The 18,482-nt window shown below is 44.4% G+C and overlaps 1 protein-coding gene across 1 annotated transcript; it reads right to left on the bottom strand.

Moving 5' to 3' along the window:
- Positions 1–853: 853 nt before the first annotated feature.
- hoga1 (4-hydroxy-2-oxoglutarate aldolase 1) lies at positions 854–17,022 on the bottom strand. Its single transcript, XM_041209065.1, has 7 exons — positions 16,755–17,022; positions 11,596–11,724; positions 10,973–11,100; positions 8,865–8,999; positions 6,256–6,352; positions 4,774–4,907; positions 854–3,353 (listed from the first exon to the last, which is right to left on the bottom strand). Exons 1-7 carry the CDS (start codon positions 16,963–16,965, stop codon positions 3,204–3,206), a joined length of 984 nt encoding a protein of 327 aa, XP_041064999.1. The 5' UTR covers positions 16,966–17,022; the 3' UTR covers positions 854–3,203.
- Between the last annotated feature and the right edge of the window lie 1,460 nt (positions 17,023–18,482).

Genomic DNA, 18,482 nt, shown 5'->3' with positions numbered 1-18,482 from the left:
TGCTCAAGTAAAAAATGTTGCTAGTTGTCGGTCAAGTTCAGCAAATTGACCAGATATCTTGTAGTTTTAATTGTGGCTTAGTGAGTAAGTACTCTTGCCTCTGAGTCAGAAGAATGTGGGTTCAAGATCCACTCCAGAGATTTAAGAATAAAATCCAGCTGACACACCCAGTGCAGTACCCAGAGAGAACTGCTCTGTTAGAGTTGTTGTCTTTTGAATTAAGCCTTAAACTGCCTGGCACTATTTCTAAGAATGACAAGGGAGTTCTCCCCAGTATCCTGGCTCATATTTCTCTCTCAAACAATATCACTCAGATTATCTGGTCATTATTAGCTTCTTGTTTGTGGGAGCTTGCTGTGTGCAAACTAGCTTTGTGTTTCATACATTGCGTTATAATGTACTTCATTGTTTTTTGCTGACGTCCTGAGGTCAGGAAAGGCACTATAGAAATGCAAATCTTTATTTCTACTTCTTAGAAGTGCACCGTGAAGTTGGGCAAGTTTTTTTTCCTGGGACCCGCCACACCATTGCTCACCCTGCCTTCATCTGCCTAGACCATGGACTTTAAAATTCTCTCCCTAAACCCCACTAGCACTCCCTCCTCTTTTAAAACTCTCCTTAAACCTACCTTTTTGACATAGCTTTTGGTCTTCCGTCCTAATATCTCCTTAGGTGGCTCAGTGTTGAATTTTGTTTAACGCTCCTGTGAAGCACTTTGGGATGTTGTACTATGTTAAAGATGCTATATAAATACAAGTTGTTACTGTTAACACCTGGACACAGGGTATCAGAGAGTTGGTTGTAGACCTATCAACACTGGCGTGAGGGGAGAAAATAGTGATAAAATATGACATTTTAAACAAAATGAAATATTTATTTTGCATTTTGTGATATTTTAAAACATTCCACATTGTTACTAATTAAAAAGGTGAAGATGATCAATTATAAATAAGGTTTAACAAAACCACTTTTCTTTTTATATTGATAGTTTACACTTGAACAGAGAAGGAGAACGAGATACCTTGTGTCATTATCGAACACTCCTAGGCCTGGTACAGTTTGGGTTAAGATACAATTATAGTTTCCTCTGTGCTGTCCCCATCAAACATTCCCAGGGCAGGTACAGCATGGGGCTAGATACAGAGTAAAGCTCCCTCTACACTGACCAGTCAACATGTCTGAACCCTCACTTTGAGTGCCAGTGAACAGTGACACGACCATTTCCCACATCCTTGGCAAATGAGAGACTGCAGGACATGTGCCAAGTGAGTGTGGCGTGAACTTAGTCCTGAAAAGGGAACTGGACACATTGTAGCACTGACATGTGAGCTAGAAGGTCAGGGACATAATGCCCCCGTCCTTTTTCTCTGCAGTTTCTCTCCATTTAAGGTGCTTAAACCTCAAGGGCAGCCTCGATATCTATTACACTATTACAAACAAGCTGTACTCCCAAACCCATTAATCCTTCAAAAGGAAAAGCAGGACAAATACTAAACTCAGCAACAATAAAACATAAAACCTACCACTTATAGAAAGTAACAATGAAGTCATGTTCAGGGACACATGCCTCAACAGTGACTGAAATCTTCCAGAATTAACTTTTGCAATATTAAACACAAACATTCAGGGGCCCCTTATGAGAACTGATGACAGAAAAAACCTTGGCATTTCAGTTTTGGAGTTTGCTCCAAAAGTGTGACCACAACTCCACCGTCCACGTCAAAGACTAGTACAAACTCAACCGATTACACCAGTTCTGACCTGATGAGCTGAAGACCTATTTCTGTGCTGGAACATTTTGTGGGTCAAAAGTTTTAGCTATGGAACTTTGTTGTTTTTTTTTTAAATATAAAAGTTATGATTTATCGCGGACAAGCATTCTGATCAACTACTTTCTGAATTGTGGAGAACACCCTTGAGCAGGAGAACTGGAGAACCTTCGGGAAAGCCCAGAAGACTGGAGATAGTTTTTTAAGAATGCAGCAGGTTCTCTCCCTCAAGTTTTGCTTTTCCTACTGACTTGTTTGAAAGTTTTGATGAAGAAAATCGAGGAAAAAAAAAACCATCTACACTTTTGGGAACTGGTAACTGAAAGACAGACGCTTTAAAGATTACTACTAAACAAAGAAAGGGAGAGATTAAGAGAATTTATTTTGTGAAGGGTCATTAGGCCATGGAATGCTTCACTAGAAAAGGTTTTTGAAGCAGAATCTGTGGAAGAAAAACGGTTTATATAGTAAAAAGGGTATGTGGGAAAGGGGTAGGGCAATCGCAAAGTGGCTTGTTCTTTGAGATAGAGGGTGCAGGTGTAATGTGCTGAATGGCCTCTTTGTCTTGGGTGTAAAACTAGGTGTGTCATGTTCCTGAGGTCTGGGATTTTGTTTCTGAAGAATGTTAAATGGAGAGAAGCCAGGTGTTGCTGAGTTGCCCTGACAGCACGATTGAGATTAGGAATTTTCCAGGTGTAGGATCACAGATGGGACCATGCTGTGCTGTAGAGTTTGTGGTGGGCACACCATATTTTTAAAATAGAATTGAAAAGCAGGGAAGTTATGTTAAATTTTAGAGTACCTAGTCCGGTTCTGGTCTTCATATTACAAATTGGATTTGAAGGTAGCGGACAAGACGCAAAATAGATTTACAAGAATGGTGCCAGAACTGAGAGGTTATACTCTGGGGCTAGAAAAGAGGAGGCTGAGGGGTGACCTAAAAGAGGTCTTTAAAATTATTAAAGGGGTTTGATAGAGGAGATCATAAGATGATTACTAATAAATCCAATAGGGGATTCAAGAAAGACTTATTTTTCCAAATTGTGCTGAGAATGTGGAACTCACTACCATATGGAGTAGTTGAGATCAAGAGCATAGAGGTATTTAAGAGGAAGCTCGGTAAGTACATGAGAGAAATAATAATAGGAGATGCTGATGGGGGTTGAAAGGAAGTAAGGTGCGAGGAGGCTTGTGTGGAGCATGAACACCAGCATGGCCCAGTTGGGCCAAATGGCCTGTTTCTGTCCTGTAAAATTCTATGTAATTAAAACATAATTTCAATGCAGCAGTTCCCCAGTTTGCAGATGAAGTTCAGGGCAAAGGTGTGATGACATGCACTTGATTAAGGAATTAGTAACAGCCCTCAACTTCATGTGAATTAGAAATTAAACTTCTTCCGAAGCACAGGACCTATGGCTTTTGCTGCAAACAAGGTCAGAGCCAGCCGTTGGACGCAAAGTCATTCCGTAAGTCCTTTCTCTCTACCTCGGTCAATGGCAGCAGGGGAGCACGGCAAAGTCCCCCGAAATATCCAAACCATTCCATCGCCTCCTTGAGGGCTGCAATGCCAAATTTTTGCGTAACCTGAGGAGATAAGAACACTTTCTCTGTTATGTCTGAGTGGGAGCTTCTTATCAAAATATAAACTGAAGCATACGGGTCATTTTTAATACCTACCCTTATTGCTTCTGAGAAGGTGGTGGTGAGCTGCCTTCTTGAACCGCTGCAGTCTGTGGTGAAGATGCTCCCACAGTGCTGTTAGTTCAAAGGTTTTGACCCAGCAGTGATAAAAAAAAAACACCAATATAGTTCCAGTTCAGGTTGGTGAGAGACTTGGGGGGGAACTTGCAGGTGCTGGTGTTCTCATGCATCTCCTACTTTTGTCCTTCTAGGTGGTATAGGTCATGGGGTTGGAAGTTGCTGTCAAAGGAGTCTTGGCAAGTTGCTACAATACATCTTGTAAATGGCACACACTGCTGTCACTGTGTGTCGGTGGTAGAGGGTGTGAATGTTTAAGGTGGTGTACAGGGTGCCAATAAGGTGGGCTGCTTTTCCTTAAATGAAACTGAACTTCTGAAGCAAAACTGAAGCCACGCCCATCATGGCAAGCAGAGAGTATTCCATCACAACTCAATCCTGACTTGTGCCTTGCAGGTAATGAATAGGCTTTGGAGGGGTCAGGAAGTAAAACATTTGCCACCTCTGACCTCTTCCCATGTGGCAACTGCACAGCGGTCATGACTACCCAAGCTGTTCTTTAAAGCCAAAGTACTTGTGAAGTGTCGTCACTGTTGTAGGAAATGCGGCAGTTGATTTGTACAGAGCAGAGCAAGATCCCACAAGCAGCAACATGATAATGACCAGACTGACTGTTTTAGTGATGTTGCTTGAGGGATAAATATTGGCCAGGACCCATTCTTCATCAATAGTGCGATGGGATCTATTATACCAGATTTATTTTTTCCCCGTCTCTCTCAGTGCAGCACTCCCTATGTACTACACTGGGAGTGTCAACCTAGATTTTTTTGCTTAAGTCTTGGAGTGGGTCTTGAACCTACAGCCTCTGACTCCCTTCTACAATGGCAGTCTGGCAGCTGTAGCCATTTTTAATTTCAACCATTTTAAAAGTGTTGAGAGGGCACCTGTATCTTGAGGCGCCCTCTTTCTGTTACCTGCATCAGCAAGTTACAGCTCTCAGTGCTGGAGGACCTTCTGTTGGCTCTCCACGATCAGGATTACCCCCACCCAAACCCCCCACACCTTCCCACCATCCCCCACACCTTCCCACCACCCCCTCACCCAACCATCACCATCCATAATTGAATGGCGAGTGCAGCCCTGACAACTAACTGGCCTTTCACTCAAAAGTTACACAGCACATGTCACACCAATGCCTTGCAGGGCTGGCATATGGAAATTATCCTGATATCGGGTCTCAACCCAACAATGAAAACCTGGCCCCTGTTTTTTAAACCGTGTAAAGAAAGGTTGAAGCTATACTTACTGCTGTGTTGGGCTCAATCAGCCTGTATTGGAGTTCTCGAGCTTCCTCCCACTCCCCCCTGAGGCACAGCTTCTCCAAGTTGCACAGAGGCTCTCCGAGCACATTGGCCAGTGCACACACACCACCCACAGCACCTTGAAGAATCAGGGACAGAAAAATCAGTTTCCTAAGGGAAAAAAAACAAACTTGCATCTACATAGCAACTTTCACAACCTCACGTCGGCTGTGGCTCACACTCTACTTCTGAATCTGAAAGTTGAAATGCATTCAAGACCCACTCCAGAGACTCGAAATCACGATCCACACTGACACCTCTGATACAAGTACTGCGGGCGCGCTGCCCTTTTGGAGGTGCTGTCTTTTGAATGAGACATGACACCAACCTCCATCTGCCCTCTCAGGTGGGCGCAAAACATCATTATCCCTTGACTAACATCATGAAAACAGATTATCTGGTCTTTCACATGGCTGCTGAGACCTTGCTGTGTGCAAATTGATGACAACACTATTTTTCTATCAGAACACTTTTGGTTTTGAAGTGAAGTCACTATTTTATAATCTACATAGGAGGTGGGGGAGGCAGTGTAGTTTGGTCATTACACAGTTACCTCAGTTTAGAATCCAGCACAGGCTATAATTATCCAAGTGAAATAGGTTTGGGTCTCAACCGAGATGGCAAAAATCCCACAGCTCCAAATTTAAAGACTGTCCTAAAGCAGGAGATGAAGTCAGAGAGGTTTAGGGGAGGAATGCCAACGCTTATGGTCGAGACAGCTGAAGCCACGGCCACCAATGATGGAACAATTAAAATTGTGGATGCACAAGAGGTCACAATTGGAGGATCACAGCTATCTCAGAGGGTTGTCGGAGGTTCCGGAGATAGGGAGAGGCAAGGACATGGAGGGATTGAAAACAAGGAGGAGAATAAGCTTGTTGCATATTTGCAATTTTTGTATGCATCAATTGTCACCATCTCAAGGACTGGCTTAACAAGTCACTCAGTTCAAGGGCAATTAGGGATAGGTAACAAATGTTGGATAAGGAAAAGCTGCTCCTTAATAAAATAAAATTGAAACCTCGACAGATCAACCACAGTGTGACAGGTGTATCATCCCAGTCAAACTCCCCAGCTGCCACTGTCCCTGGAGATTGTTCCTCCCCACTCCATGACGAGCATTGAGGAACAAGCCCAGCAGGAGGCTGATTTATAAAAAGGAATGTAAATTCCATTTCATTGATCCCCAACTCCAGCTGCTGAGAGGCCTCAGATCTGCAAAGCTGCTTCTGTGCTTTCCCCAAGATACATTTCCAGAGTCAGTCAGAAAACACTTTTGCAATAAATGGGACTAATCCGATAGTTCTTTCAAAGAGCCTGCACGGGCACGATGGGCCAAATAGCCTCACTTCTTGCTGTTATGATACTCTTCACCTGTTAACCAGCACATCCCCAGCTCCCTTTCACCCATCTGGGTTGCCCCTTACCTACTGAATAAGCAGCGAGGAGATACCCCGCCGATCCAGCCAGCACTTGGAAATCCTGGTTCCTGGTTTTGTGAACTATCAGTGCAATTCTTGTAACCTGAGGAAGATGAACTGAAGCATAAAACAGTATCTATTGCTAGTCAGTCAATGAGTTAGAGGCAGGGTAGGACTTACAACAGGACTCAACAGCAAACAAACAGAGTCTATTTAAATAATAGTCTCTACAACCTACAACAAACAGAATTGCAACAGACACAACAGCAACATCTTCCAACAAAAGCAGGATTATTCCTCCTGGGCAGTGAGTGGAGGATAGTTACATTGTACAAATTACGTAGGTAAAACCAATGACAGTCATTTACAGCAGTTTGGTTTCCAGGATTGACTGGTGGGGGCGGTGAGGGGAGGTGGAATTACCCCAATCATCTTCATTTAGGGCAGGGTTTGTGTTGTCTAAAACTGTCTGCCCTCCTCTGCCACTTGTGAGAAAGGGCATGGGATACAGCTTGAAGGTCTCAAGGATTTAAACGCTGTGTGTAATCAGCTGTGATTCAGTGGGCAACGCTCTTGCCTCCAAATCAGGAAGTTTTGGAATCAAGCCTCACTCCAGAGAGCTGAGCACAAAAAGGTTGACTGACACTTTGTGCAGTACAAAAGGAATGGTCCATAGTCAGACACGCCATCCTTAAGATAAGATGTTAATCCAAGGTCCCATCTGCCCTCTAGGTGTACATGGCAATATTCCGAAGAAGAGCTGGCACATTCTCTCTGGTATCCTAGCCAATGACTATCCCTCAACCAATATCACTAAAGGAAAAACAGTTTACCTGGCTCTTATGACATTGCTGTTTCTGGAAGCTTCCTGTGTGTAAATCAGCCGTCACATTTCCTACATTACAACTTCAAATGTACTTCAGAAATGGTGGTGTAGTGGTAATGTCACTGGACTAGTATTCCAGAGGCTCGGGCTAATGGTCTGGGGATATGGATTCAAATTCCACCATGGCAGCTGGTGGAATATAAAACAAAACCCCGTATACCAGTAATGGTGACCGTGAAACTATCATCGAATGTTGTTAAAAAAAAAACATCTGATTCACCAATGTCCATTAGGGAAGGAAATTTGCCATCCTTACCTGGTCTGACCCATTTATGACTTCAGACCCACAGCAAAATGGCTGACTCTGACTCTGAATTGGCTTAACAAGCCACTCAGTTCAAGGGCAAATAGGAATGGGCAACAAATGCTGGCCTTGCCAGTGACTCTCACATTCAATGAAAGGGGAGGCATTGTGGTTTGGTCATTACACAGTTTAGAATCCAGCACATGCTATAATTATCCAAGTGAAATGGATTTGGGGTCTCAAACCAGGTGACAAAAATCCCACAGCTCCAGATTTAATGACTGTTCTAAAGCAGGAGATGAAGTCAGAGAGGTTTAGGGAAGGATGCCAATGTTATGGTCGAGACAGCTGAAGCCACGGCCACCAGCGATGGAACAATTAAAATTGTGGATGCACAAGAGGCCACAATTGGAGGATCGCAGCTATCTCGGAGGGTTGTCGGAGGTTCCAGAGATAGGGAGAGACAAGGACATGGAGGGATTGAAAACAAGGAGGAGAATAAGCTTGTTGCATATTTGCAGTTTGTATGCATCAATTGTCACCGTCTCCAGCACTGGCTTAACAAGTCACTCAGTTCAAGGGCAATTAGGAATGGGCAAGAAATGCTGGCCACACCAGTGATACTCACATTCAATGAAAGAAATAAAAAGAATATTGGCTGTGAAGTGCTTTCACAGTGTCATGAAGGAGACCATCAAAAGTTCCTCCTAGCTCTTTATGCTGCAATTTAGCTGATCCTAGGCAACATAGCAGTGCCTGGGCTAGAGGAGGGGTGGAAAATAATAGTGGGAGCGTTCCTATCCCAGTCACCATCTAGTAATTCCTGCTGGAAGTAAGATCAGGAACCTATTGCCGATTGTCATTAAAAACCCATCTGGTTCACTAATGTCCTTTAGAGAAGGAAATCTGCCACCCCTACCTGCTCTGGCCTACGTGTGACTCATGTCAATATGGTTGACCCTTAACTGCACTCTGAACAAGGGCAATTAAGAGTGGATGATAAATGCTGGCCTAGCCAGCAATGCCCACATCCCATGAACAAATAAAAAAAAACAGGCTCCGCTCTAATGCCTCTTCCTGCTGGTCACTGATCCCAATGTTGTCTCACACATCAGTAAGAGGCTGATGTCAGTGGTGCTATTGCCCATAGTGTGGTGCAACCTTAAAATTAGAGTTCAGGGTGATGTCAGGAAGTGCATTTTCACCCAAAGGGTAGTGGAAATCAGGAACTCTCTCCTCCAAAAAGCTGTTGAGAATGGGGTGGGGGGGGAGGGGTGGAATCAGCTGAAAATTTTAAGACTGAGATGGCTAGATTTTTGTTGAGTAAGGATATTAAGGATTATGGAACCAAGGTGGGTTGATGGAGTTAAGATACTGATCAACCATGATTAAACTGAAAGATGGGACAGGCTCCAGGGGCCGAATGGCCTCCTCCTTTTCCTGCAAGTCCCAAGAGAGAAAGCAAGAATGGCAATGACCACTTACATTGTTGCCGCTGTCCTTCAGCCCGATGATGTTGGGATGTTGAGAAAGAGTGAGGATGGCGTCCACTGGTAGCTCCAGTGCAGTGTTACCTGGGACACTGTACAACACAACTGGCACAGGTGAGGCATCAGCTACCTGAATTTTTAAAAAAAAAACATCGAGAGTAATTGGTTAAAGATCCCCACCTGACATACAACAACATGGGTGTACCACACTAAAGCTCACCACATTACTGCTGACTGACACTCACAACTGAAGAGAGTGATGTGCTGAGATATCATCCATGATTCAGTTGGTAGCATTCTCACCTCAAAATCAGATGGTTGTATGCTCCAGAAGTTGAACATAAAAATCAGTACTGGGTGAATGTTGCACTGTTGGAGGTGCTGTCTTTCAGATATTAGACCAAGGCCCTATCCGTCCTCTCTTAAGAGATTCTATGGCACTATTTTTAAAACGATCAGGGGAGTTACCCTGATATCCCAATCAATACTTATCCCTCAAACACACAAAAGACAGATAAACTGATTATTATCACAATGATGTTTCTGGGAGCTTGCTGTGCAAAATTGGCTGCTGTGTTTTCTACGTTATAACAGCGATGACAGTTCATAAAGTACTTAACTGGCTGTACTTTGGGAAGCACTTTGGTTCTTGCTATGGTCATGAAAGATGCTATAGAAATGCAAATCTTTTTTATTATTTACTGATGGTTCAATGCTGACTTGTTTTTTGGACTCTGCTACTGAATTGAGCTCTCTAATCAGCAGAAAACATCAAGCTTCAGTTTGATCTCAGTCTAAAATCTTCTGATGCAGTTGCTGCAGTCAGATGGAGAAAAGGGAAAAGTCATGATTTATAAAGAATGAAATGAGCACAGTAAACAGAGCAAATATGAATGCAATAGAGTGAGAGAGAGAGAGAAAAACAGAGCATGGGGTGAAGGGACGGGGCAAGGTGTGAAGAGGCAGGAAGTTGGGGAGGGCAGAAACTACAGAGAGAAAAAGAAGTGAGGGAGGGGACTGAAATCTCCTCGTTTGCCAATTAGCATGCAGAATCACACACATACGTACTTGGAGCAGCATTTCACTTGCATTTCCCTCAATTTAGTCTACTGCATTTGCTGCTCCCAATGTGGTTTCCTCGACATCGGAGAGACCAAACGCAGACTGGGTGACCGCTTTGTGGAACACCTTCGGTCTGTCCGCAAGCATGATCCAGACCTCCCTGTCGCTTGCCATTTCAACACACCACCCTGCTCTCATGCCCACATGTCCGTCCTTGGCCTGCTGCAATGTTCCAGTGAAGCGCAACGCAAACTGGAGGAACAGCACCTCACCTTCTGACTAGGCACTTTACAGCCTTCCGGACTGAATATTGTGTTCAACAACTTTAGATCATGAACTCTCTCCTCCTTCCCCACCCCCTTTCCGATCCCCCTTTTTCCAATAATTTATATAGATTTTTCTTTTCCCACATATTTCCATTATTTTCAAATGTATTCCATCCATTGTTTTATCTCTACCTTTTAGCCTATTTTGATTCCCCCCACCCCACCCCCACTAGGGCTATCTGTCCCTTGCTCATCCTGCTTTCCACCCTTAATGTCCCCATTAGCACATTTCTTAGCTAATATCACCACCATCAACACCTCTTTGTCCTTTTGTCTATGACATGTTTTGGCTATCTCCACCTATCACTGGCCCTCTATCCAACTCTACCTGTCCTATCTCCCCTTAAACCAGCTTATATTTCACCTCTTTTCTATTTTTCCTTAGTTCTGATGAAGAGTCATCGAAATGTTAACTGTGTTCCTCTCCGCAGATGCTGTCAGGCCTGCTGAGTTTTTCCAGGTATTTTTGTTTTTGTTCTAGATTTCCAGCATCCCCAGTATTTTGCTTTTTACTTGGGGAGAGCTGGTGCAGTATAAAGGGCAACCAGCGGAAGTTGCTCCTCCAACAGTTTTCAGTGGGGTAAGGAAGAAAAAATAAGATTGAGAGCAAGAAGAGGCACCAAAAAGTGTCTCGGCTAAATGAACTGAGCAGTAGCAAGATGTCATTTTGCTATTAACAGCTCTCTATTAAAACAGGCATGTGTGTCACTGTTACCTGTGTATAGTGCTGTATGAAGGCAGCACTGTTCATTCTGCCTCGGTAATAACACGGAGTGACGACCATCACTGCGGACGCCCCTGCTTCTGCCATATTGCGTGTCATCGCAATGGTGGCCTCTGTGGCTGTTGGAAAATAAAGCAAAATTGCCACTTAGCCCGTTTGCAGTGATGCAGTAGCCACAGCAACGGGATCATGTTCACTGACCCATAACTGAGGCTGTCATTTATTTGTTGGAAAATTAATCATAGGGGCAATTACAGGTAGAAAAGGACTGGGCCCACTCAAGCTAATCCAATAGCACAGTCACGGCTGAGTGTTACTCTATCTTTCATTGCCTCGGTTCTCTCAGCTCTGTTCCCCTGTGCACTAGTACTTGAAGTGTTCGTTCCCCAGTCACATCCATTGGGTTAGCCAGACTGGTTCTTTATACCTCCATCACATCACCCATGTCTGCACCGACCTCTCTCTTACCACCAGTGAAACCCTCATCCACAACTTTACGTTTAGGCCGAGGCCCTAACTGAGCCTGCTCCGGTGAAGAGCCCTATCCTGAACCATTTACCTGTCCTCTGCAGCAATCTGATTTTTGTCTCAGAACGTTCACGATCTCCACTTACATTCACAGCCAGATCCAGCCACCAGCAGCTTCTCCTCAGGTAGCACCTGCCTCACTCTGCGAACAACTTCAACACGCTCCTCACTGGTCAGGAAGACAAACTCTCCATTGGAGCCCTGAACAACTAGCCCTGCAAACAGAAAAATCTTGCATTTATATGGTGTCCAGTTCTACCTCAGGACATCCCAAACTCCTTTACAGCCAAATGAGGTATTTCTGAAGTGTAGATATCATTGTAAACACAAGGAAACACAAGCCAATTTGCACACAGCAAGATCTCACAAACAGCAATGGCCTGTTTTAGTGACATTTGTTGAGGGCTGAATATTGGCTCAGATTGGAGAACTCTCCTGCTCTTATTTGAATTAGTGCCATGAGATCTTTTACACCCACCTGAGAGGGCAGTCAAGGCCTCAGTTCAACGTCTCAGCCAAAAGATGACACCTCCAACATTGCAGCACTCCCTCAGCACTTGGTAGAGCTTTATTGAAGATGTGACCAACAGAATAGACAATGGTGAACCAGGGGATGTAACATATTTGAATTTTCAAAAGGCATTTGATAAGGTGTCACATGAAAAGCTGTTGCATAAGAGAAGGGATCAATAGGTTGGAGGCAATTAGCATGGACTGATTGTTTTCTATCCTTGAACCCAGTCAGTAGGAATGAACGGTTATTTTGAAAGGATCAACACTAATACTTCAGCTGTTTACAATTTATACTAATTATTTAGATGAAGAGTCAGTGTATAGTGTACCCAAGTTTATTTCATTTTTTTTATTCATTCCCAGGATGCAGGATTCGCTGGCTGGACCAGCACTTACTGCTGATGATATAAAGATAGCTGGGAAAGTGAGCTGTGAGGAGGATACAAAGAGTCTGCAAAGGGGTATAGAATTGTTATGCGGGTGGACAAGAAAGTGGTAAATGAGTATAATGTGGGGAAATGTGAGGTTATTCACTTGGATAGCAAGAATAGGAGGTCTCATGGTAGTGTCCCAAGCTCTGGGTTCAAGTCCCATTCCATGACTTGATGGCCATGGAAGGCACATTCATACCATGGCCAAACAAGTTGACTATCAGCCTGTAAATGCTTCCAATATGCCTGATGGCAGGCGGTAAGAGTTGAGAGTTTCCTGGTCAGCCATACTGCAGAAGGCAATGGCAAACCTCTGTAGTACTTTGCCAAGCACAACCATGGACCAATCCAATGGAAATCCACGGTTACCAACACCCTCTTAGGGCATGGTACCTGAAAATAATGGCGAGGAACTATTAATTGTTGAGAATTCAGGGGATTTGGGTGTTCTTGTACACAAAGCACAGAAAGTTAACATGTAGATACAGTATGCAGTTGGGAAATCAAATGGTATGTTGGCCTTTATTGCAAGTGGGTTGGAGTTTAAGTGTAAGGAAGTCTTGCTATAATTGTACAGGACATGTGAGACCACACGTGGAGTACTGTAGCCTCTGTACCTAAGGAAGGAAGATAAGGATAGAAGGAGGCAATGGAATAGTAGTTTTGTTGCTGGACTAGTAATCCAGAAGGATTACCCGCAGGGTAATTCTCTGGGGACCAGGGTTAGAATCCCACTACAGCAGATGGTGGAATTTGAATTCAATAAAAATCTGGAATGAAAAGTTTAATGATGACCATGAAACCATCGTCGATTGTTGTAAAAACCCATCTGGTTCACTTTAGGGAAGGAAATCTGCTGTCATTACTTGGTCTGGCCTAGATGTGACTCTTAAATGCCCTCTGAACAAGGGCAATTAAGGACAGGCAATAAATGCTGGTTTAGCCAGCAACACTTGCCTAGGGGCACAGCAATAAAAACATACTCCTGTTGGATGCAGCATAGCAAAGGATGACTAGATTGATCCTTGGGACGATAGGGTTGTACCATGAGCAGAGACTGAGTTGATTGGGCCAACCTCTCTGGATTTTAGAAGAATTGAGAGGTGACCTCATTAAAACATATAAGATTCCTAGAGGTAGATGCCGAGAGGCTGTTCCCCTGTCTTAAGAAGTGGGAAAATAGTCATTTAGGACTGAAACTAGGAAAGATCTGTTCATTCAAAGGGTTGTGAATCTTTGGAATTCTCTACTTCAGAGAGCTGTGGATGCTCAAGGAAGAGATTGATAGATTTTTGGGCTCTAAGGAAATCAAGGGAGATTCTTTCATGGGATGTGGGCATCATTGCCTAGACCAGCATTTGTTCCCCATCCCTAATTGCCCTTGAGAAGCTGGTGGTGAACCACGTTCTTGAGCCGCTGCAGTCCATGTAGTTCCTCTCAAGTTCCAAGTTCCCCTCTAAGCCACTCACCATTCTGACTTGGAACTATATCCCTGTTCCTTCACTGTCGCTGGGTCAAAACCCTGGAACACCTTCCCTAACAGCTCTGTGAATGTATCTAAGCCACATAGACTGCAGCAGTTCAAGAAGGGAGCTCACCACCAACTTCTAAAGGGCAATTATGGATGGCCAATAAATACCGGCCTAACCAGTAATGCTCACATCCCATGAATGTATTTAAAATTTGAATTTAAATCCTCTGAAATTCAGCTTTTTTGTCGATGTTTGGACCAAGGCTGTAATGGGGTAAGGAACCGAGTGGCTCTAGAAGAACGCAAACTGAGCATCAGCGAGCAGGTTATTGCTAAGCAAGTGCTGCTTGAAAACACAGTCGACGACACCTTTCATCCCTTTGCTGATGATTGAGAGTAAATTGATGGGACGGTAATCAGCTGGATTTGTCCTGCTTTTTGTGGACAGGACATACCTGGAAAATTTTTAACATTGCCGGAGTTTGCATTTTTAAAATCTGACAGGGAATGCTATTTGGGATGTGGCATTCCACCTTTTTTTCCCCTCAGCCTCCTGACTGGACTCTGATTCAATCTCAGTGTTCTGATTAGTTGGCTTCTGACATGACGACAAAAACACCTGGTCTGCATCAGTCCCGCGTGGAGCCAGCGACCCTAAGAACAGCTCGCGGAACTCAACAACGGCTATTTGCATTTATATAGCACCTTTAACATAGCAAAATGTCACAGAAGTGTCATTAAACAAAAATTTGACACTGAGCCACATGAAGTGATATTGCGACATGCGAGCAAAAGCTTGGTCAAAAAGGTAAGTTTTCAATCAGCGTCTCAAAGGAGAGAGAGGCGGAGAGATTTAAAGAGGGATTTCCAGAACTTAGGGCTCAGGCAGCTGAAGGCACAGCCACCAATGGTGCAGCAATTAAAATAGTGGAAGGGCAGGAGGCCAGAATTGGAAGAAATGCAGAGATCTCAGAAGGTTGGAAGGCTGTAGCAAATTGCTGAGAGGACCAGGACCACAGAGGGATTTGAACACAAGGACGAGAATTTTAAAATTGCAGAAGAAATTCCATCCCAGTTGCCACCAGAACTCTGATGGTTGAATTGTAAACATTCCAGAATGTGGCCGAAGGTAGAAAAAAAAGATGTAGGTTTGCCAATGTTCTGCAGTAAAAGGGCCTTTGACATTGTAATTTGGAGAACTTTAGTGACACATTAAATCAAACAAGTGGGCAAAGAGTACAGTCAGAATGGAAAATTCACCAGGTTCAATGTCCAAGGATCTTGTGTGTAAACATTCACGTAGAAAACAGGAGTGGAGCCTAAACCTCCAGAACCAGTGGCCTATAGCCAGCAATAGTTACTGGTCCACTAATATGACAGGAAGAGGTACCGGCATGGCTGGTGGGTCAATGAACCATCTAGGTGATGAAGCTGGGCTACATAAGATCCCAAGTTTGTATCCCTGTCTACCTCGACTTAGCTGACTCCAGCCCTAGGCGCTATAGTCGCTTTTATTGTTGTTGGGCCAGTGAGAGGCTTTCCAAATCAAGATCTTGAACTAGTAACCCCGACCCTCAGCTACAAGGGACATATGGTGACCTCTGACCTCCAGATGCATGGGACACATACCTGGTCATAAGAAAGACTTTTGCATTTATATAGCACCTTTCATAACTACAGGACCCCACAAAGTGCTTTTCAGCCAGTGAAACACTTGTGAATTGTAGTCACTGTTGTAATGTGGAAAACATGGCAGCCAGTTTGCACACAGCAGGATCCCACATACAGCAATGTGATAATGACCAGTTTATTGATTTTTGGTACCATTGGTAGAGGGATAAATATTGGCCAGGACACCAGGGTTAACTCCTCTGCTTTTTTCCGAAACAGTGCCATGGGATCTTTTGTGTCCACCCGAAAGGCTGGACTGGGCCTCGGCTGAACATTTCATCCAAAAGACGGCAACTCCATCAATGCAGCATTCCTTCAGCACCACACCGGCACTGTCAACTGAGATTCTTGAGCTCAAGTTCTGGAGTGGGACTTCAACTCTCAAGTTTTTCATTCAGTGAGGCAAGAATGCTACCAACTGAGTTATGGCTAACATCTGACATTGGCTGAGAGAAGGATCAAATGAGATTAATACTCACCATTTTAACTCACACAAGGATAAAAAGAATTACTTGCAGGGCTATAGGACTAATTGGATAGCTCTACTAAAGAGCTGGCAAAGGCACAATGGACTGAATGGCATCCTTTTGTGGTATATGATTCTGTGATTCACTTGGGCAAGGTACTGGAGGTCATACATACAGCGCATGGGGGGGAATAAATGCTCAGTGGTGGAGAACAGCTACAATATTAAACCCTCCCACCCTGCAGAGTATGATCTCACACTGTAGTCCACCACCCCTCCCCCACAACCCCACTGCAAGACTTGGTAAAGACATGTTTATCCTTCAAGGTATATAGCTGTCAGGATTGGGTCAATGTGGATCAAGGGCAGACTTGACAAGAGGCCAGGATTGGAGGAGCACAGAGATCTCTAAGGGCCATGGGGCTGAGGAGGTTAGAGAGATAGGGAGTGGCGACACGACAACAGAGAGATTGGAGATGTTGCCAGATCAGAAACCAGCTGAGGTTAGAAAGCACAGCGGGTCATGTGTGAATGGAACTTGATACAACTTAGGCTATGGGCATCAGAGAGCTAGATGAGTTCAAACACAAACTCATGAGGTGCGAGTGATACTGACCAAATCAGTCAAGCGGCCACACAGTGCCCCTTATTAAACTGTTGTTTTTAAATGCAAAATTTTACATAACACATTACCTCTGAAAGGGATCTTGCTCAACTCACGGACGTTACTCTCCAGCTGCTGATAGTCCACCTGGCCCTTCTGGTTAAAGGGGGTAACTATAGGCGGGTAGATACCCCTCAGGTCCAGCCTACTCCCAGAGCTGACGCATCTCCCCTGTTTGAACCCCCTTCCAAACGCCCTCCACTCCAAACATTTCCAGACTAACGCTTTCCTCCAAAACATAATCTCAACCAGGAGCAGTTCTGCTCCTTTCTTCAACTCCCAACCAAATTTAACCGCTGTACTGATCCGGAACCGCTAGTCTTTTTAACCACGCCTCTCCCCACACATACAAACTTTTTTGTGATTTTGATTTCAATTATTGTCATTAGTTTAGAGAAGAAGATACAGAAATGATTTTCCCCGACGGATAAAGCTTATTTTTTAATGTGGTTTTCAAATGTTTGGGGGGAAAAGTTTGGACGCGCTGGAAGTTGGCACATATCCCGCGGGCGAGATACTGCCTCATTCAGTGAATTTCCAGTCAATTTACTGACGGGTTTAATTCATAACTAACCTCATCTTCTCTCGCTCTTTTACCAATTATCTTAAACCTGCAGGAGATCTAAGAATATAAATACAGAGTGACCAGGGTTTATTATTACCGTGTCTAGGGCCAGTAAGACACACCTACTCGTTTTCAATAATAATAAACGGTATCTCGTCATTACTACCAGCGCCAACCCCAATTCTAATCCCTAACCACAACCCTTAACCCTAACCACAACCCCGACCACCCCCCCAAACCTAATCACAACCCTTAACCCTAACCACAACGCCGACCACCCCCCCCACCCCAAACCTAACCACAACCCTTAATCCTAACCACAACCCCGACCACCCCCCCCAAACCTAACCACAACCCTTAACCCTAACCAAATCCCTGACCACCTCCCCCAATCCTAACCACAACCCTTAACCCTAACCACAACCCCGACACCCCCCACCCCCAAACCCAACCACAACCCTTAACCCTAACCACAACCCCGACCACCCCCCCAAACCTAACCACAACCCTTAACCCTAACCACAACCCCGACACCGCCCCCCTCCCAAACCTAACCACAAACCCGGCCCCCCACCACACAACCACAAACCCTAACCCCTGTCCCCAGTTGCTACCCCTGAACCCCAGACTCAGCCCCAAGCTCCTCTCCCTGGGCATCAACTCCAGCCCTTTCCTTGCAGCTGACCTGATTGTTCGCAGCCTTGGTATCATATCTGACTCCAAGATAAGCATTCTCCAGCCACATATCCGCATTGTGACTAAGACCAGCTTTGGTTTCCTTTATTCTTTCATGGGATGTGGGCATCATTGGCAAGGCCAGCATTTGTTGCCCATTCCTAATTGCTCTTGAACTAAGTGGCTTGCTCGGCCGTTTCAGGGGGCAGTTAAAGAGTCAACCACATCACTGTGGGTCTGGAGTCACATGTAGGTCAGACCAGGAAAAGATGGCAGATTTCCTTCCCTAAAGGGTCATTAGTGAACCAGATGGGTTTTTACAACAATCGATGATAGTTGTCATGGTCACCATTCCTGGGACTAGCTTCATATTCCAGATTTATTAACTGAATTTAAAGTCTACCAGCTGCTATGGTGGGATTTGAATCCATGTTCCCAAAGCCTCTGGATCATATGTCCAGACACATTACCACTACACTATCATCCCCCCACCCCATCTCTGTAAAATCACTCGACT

The sequence above is a fragment of the Carcharodon carcharias genome, chromosome 17 (genome assembly GCF_017639515.1).
Source record: "Carcharodon carcharias isolate sCarCar2 chromosome 17, sCarCar2.pri, whole genome shotgun sequence".
Taxonomy (NCBI): domain Eukaryota; kingdom Metazoa; phylum Chordata; class Chondrichthyes; order Lamniformes; family Lamnidae; genus Carcharodon; species Carcharodon carcharias.
Note: the sequence above shows the minus strand (reverse complement) of the source record. Positions and strands in the feature narration are given on the sequence as shown.

Bases quoted from the DNA above. Each gene is read 5' to 3' on its own strand.
- hoga1 (XM_041209065.1), bottom strand. From the start codon at position 16,965: ATGTTTTGGAGGAAAGCGTTAGTCTGGAAATGTTTGGAGTGGAGGGCG. The intron at 9,000-10,972 runs GTAACAGTGACA...TTAAAAATTCAG, and splicing joins TCATACAGCACTATACACAG to GTAGCTGATGCCTCACCTGT. The intron at 4,908-6,255 runs GTAAGGGGCAAC...TGATTCTTCAAG, and splicing joins CCTCGCTGCTTATTCAGTAG to GTGCTGTGGGTGGTGTGTGT.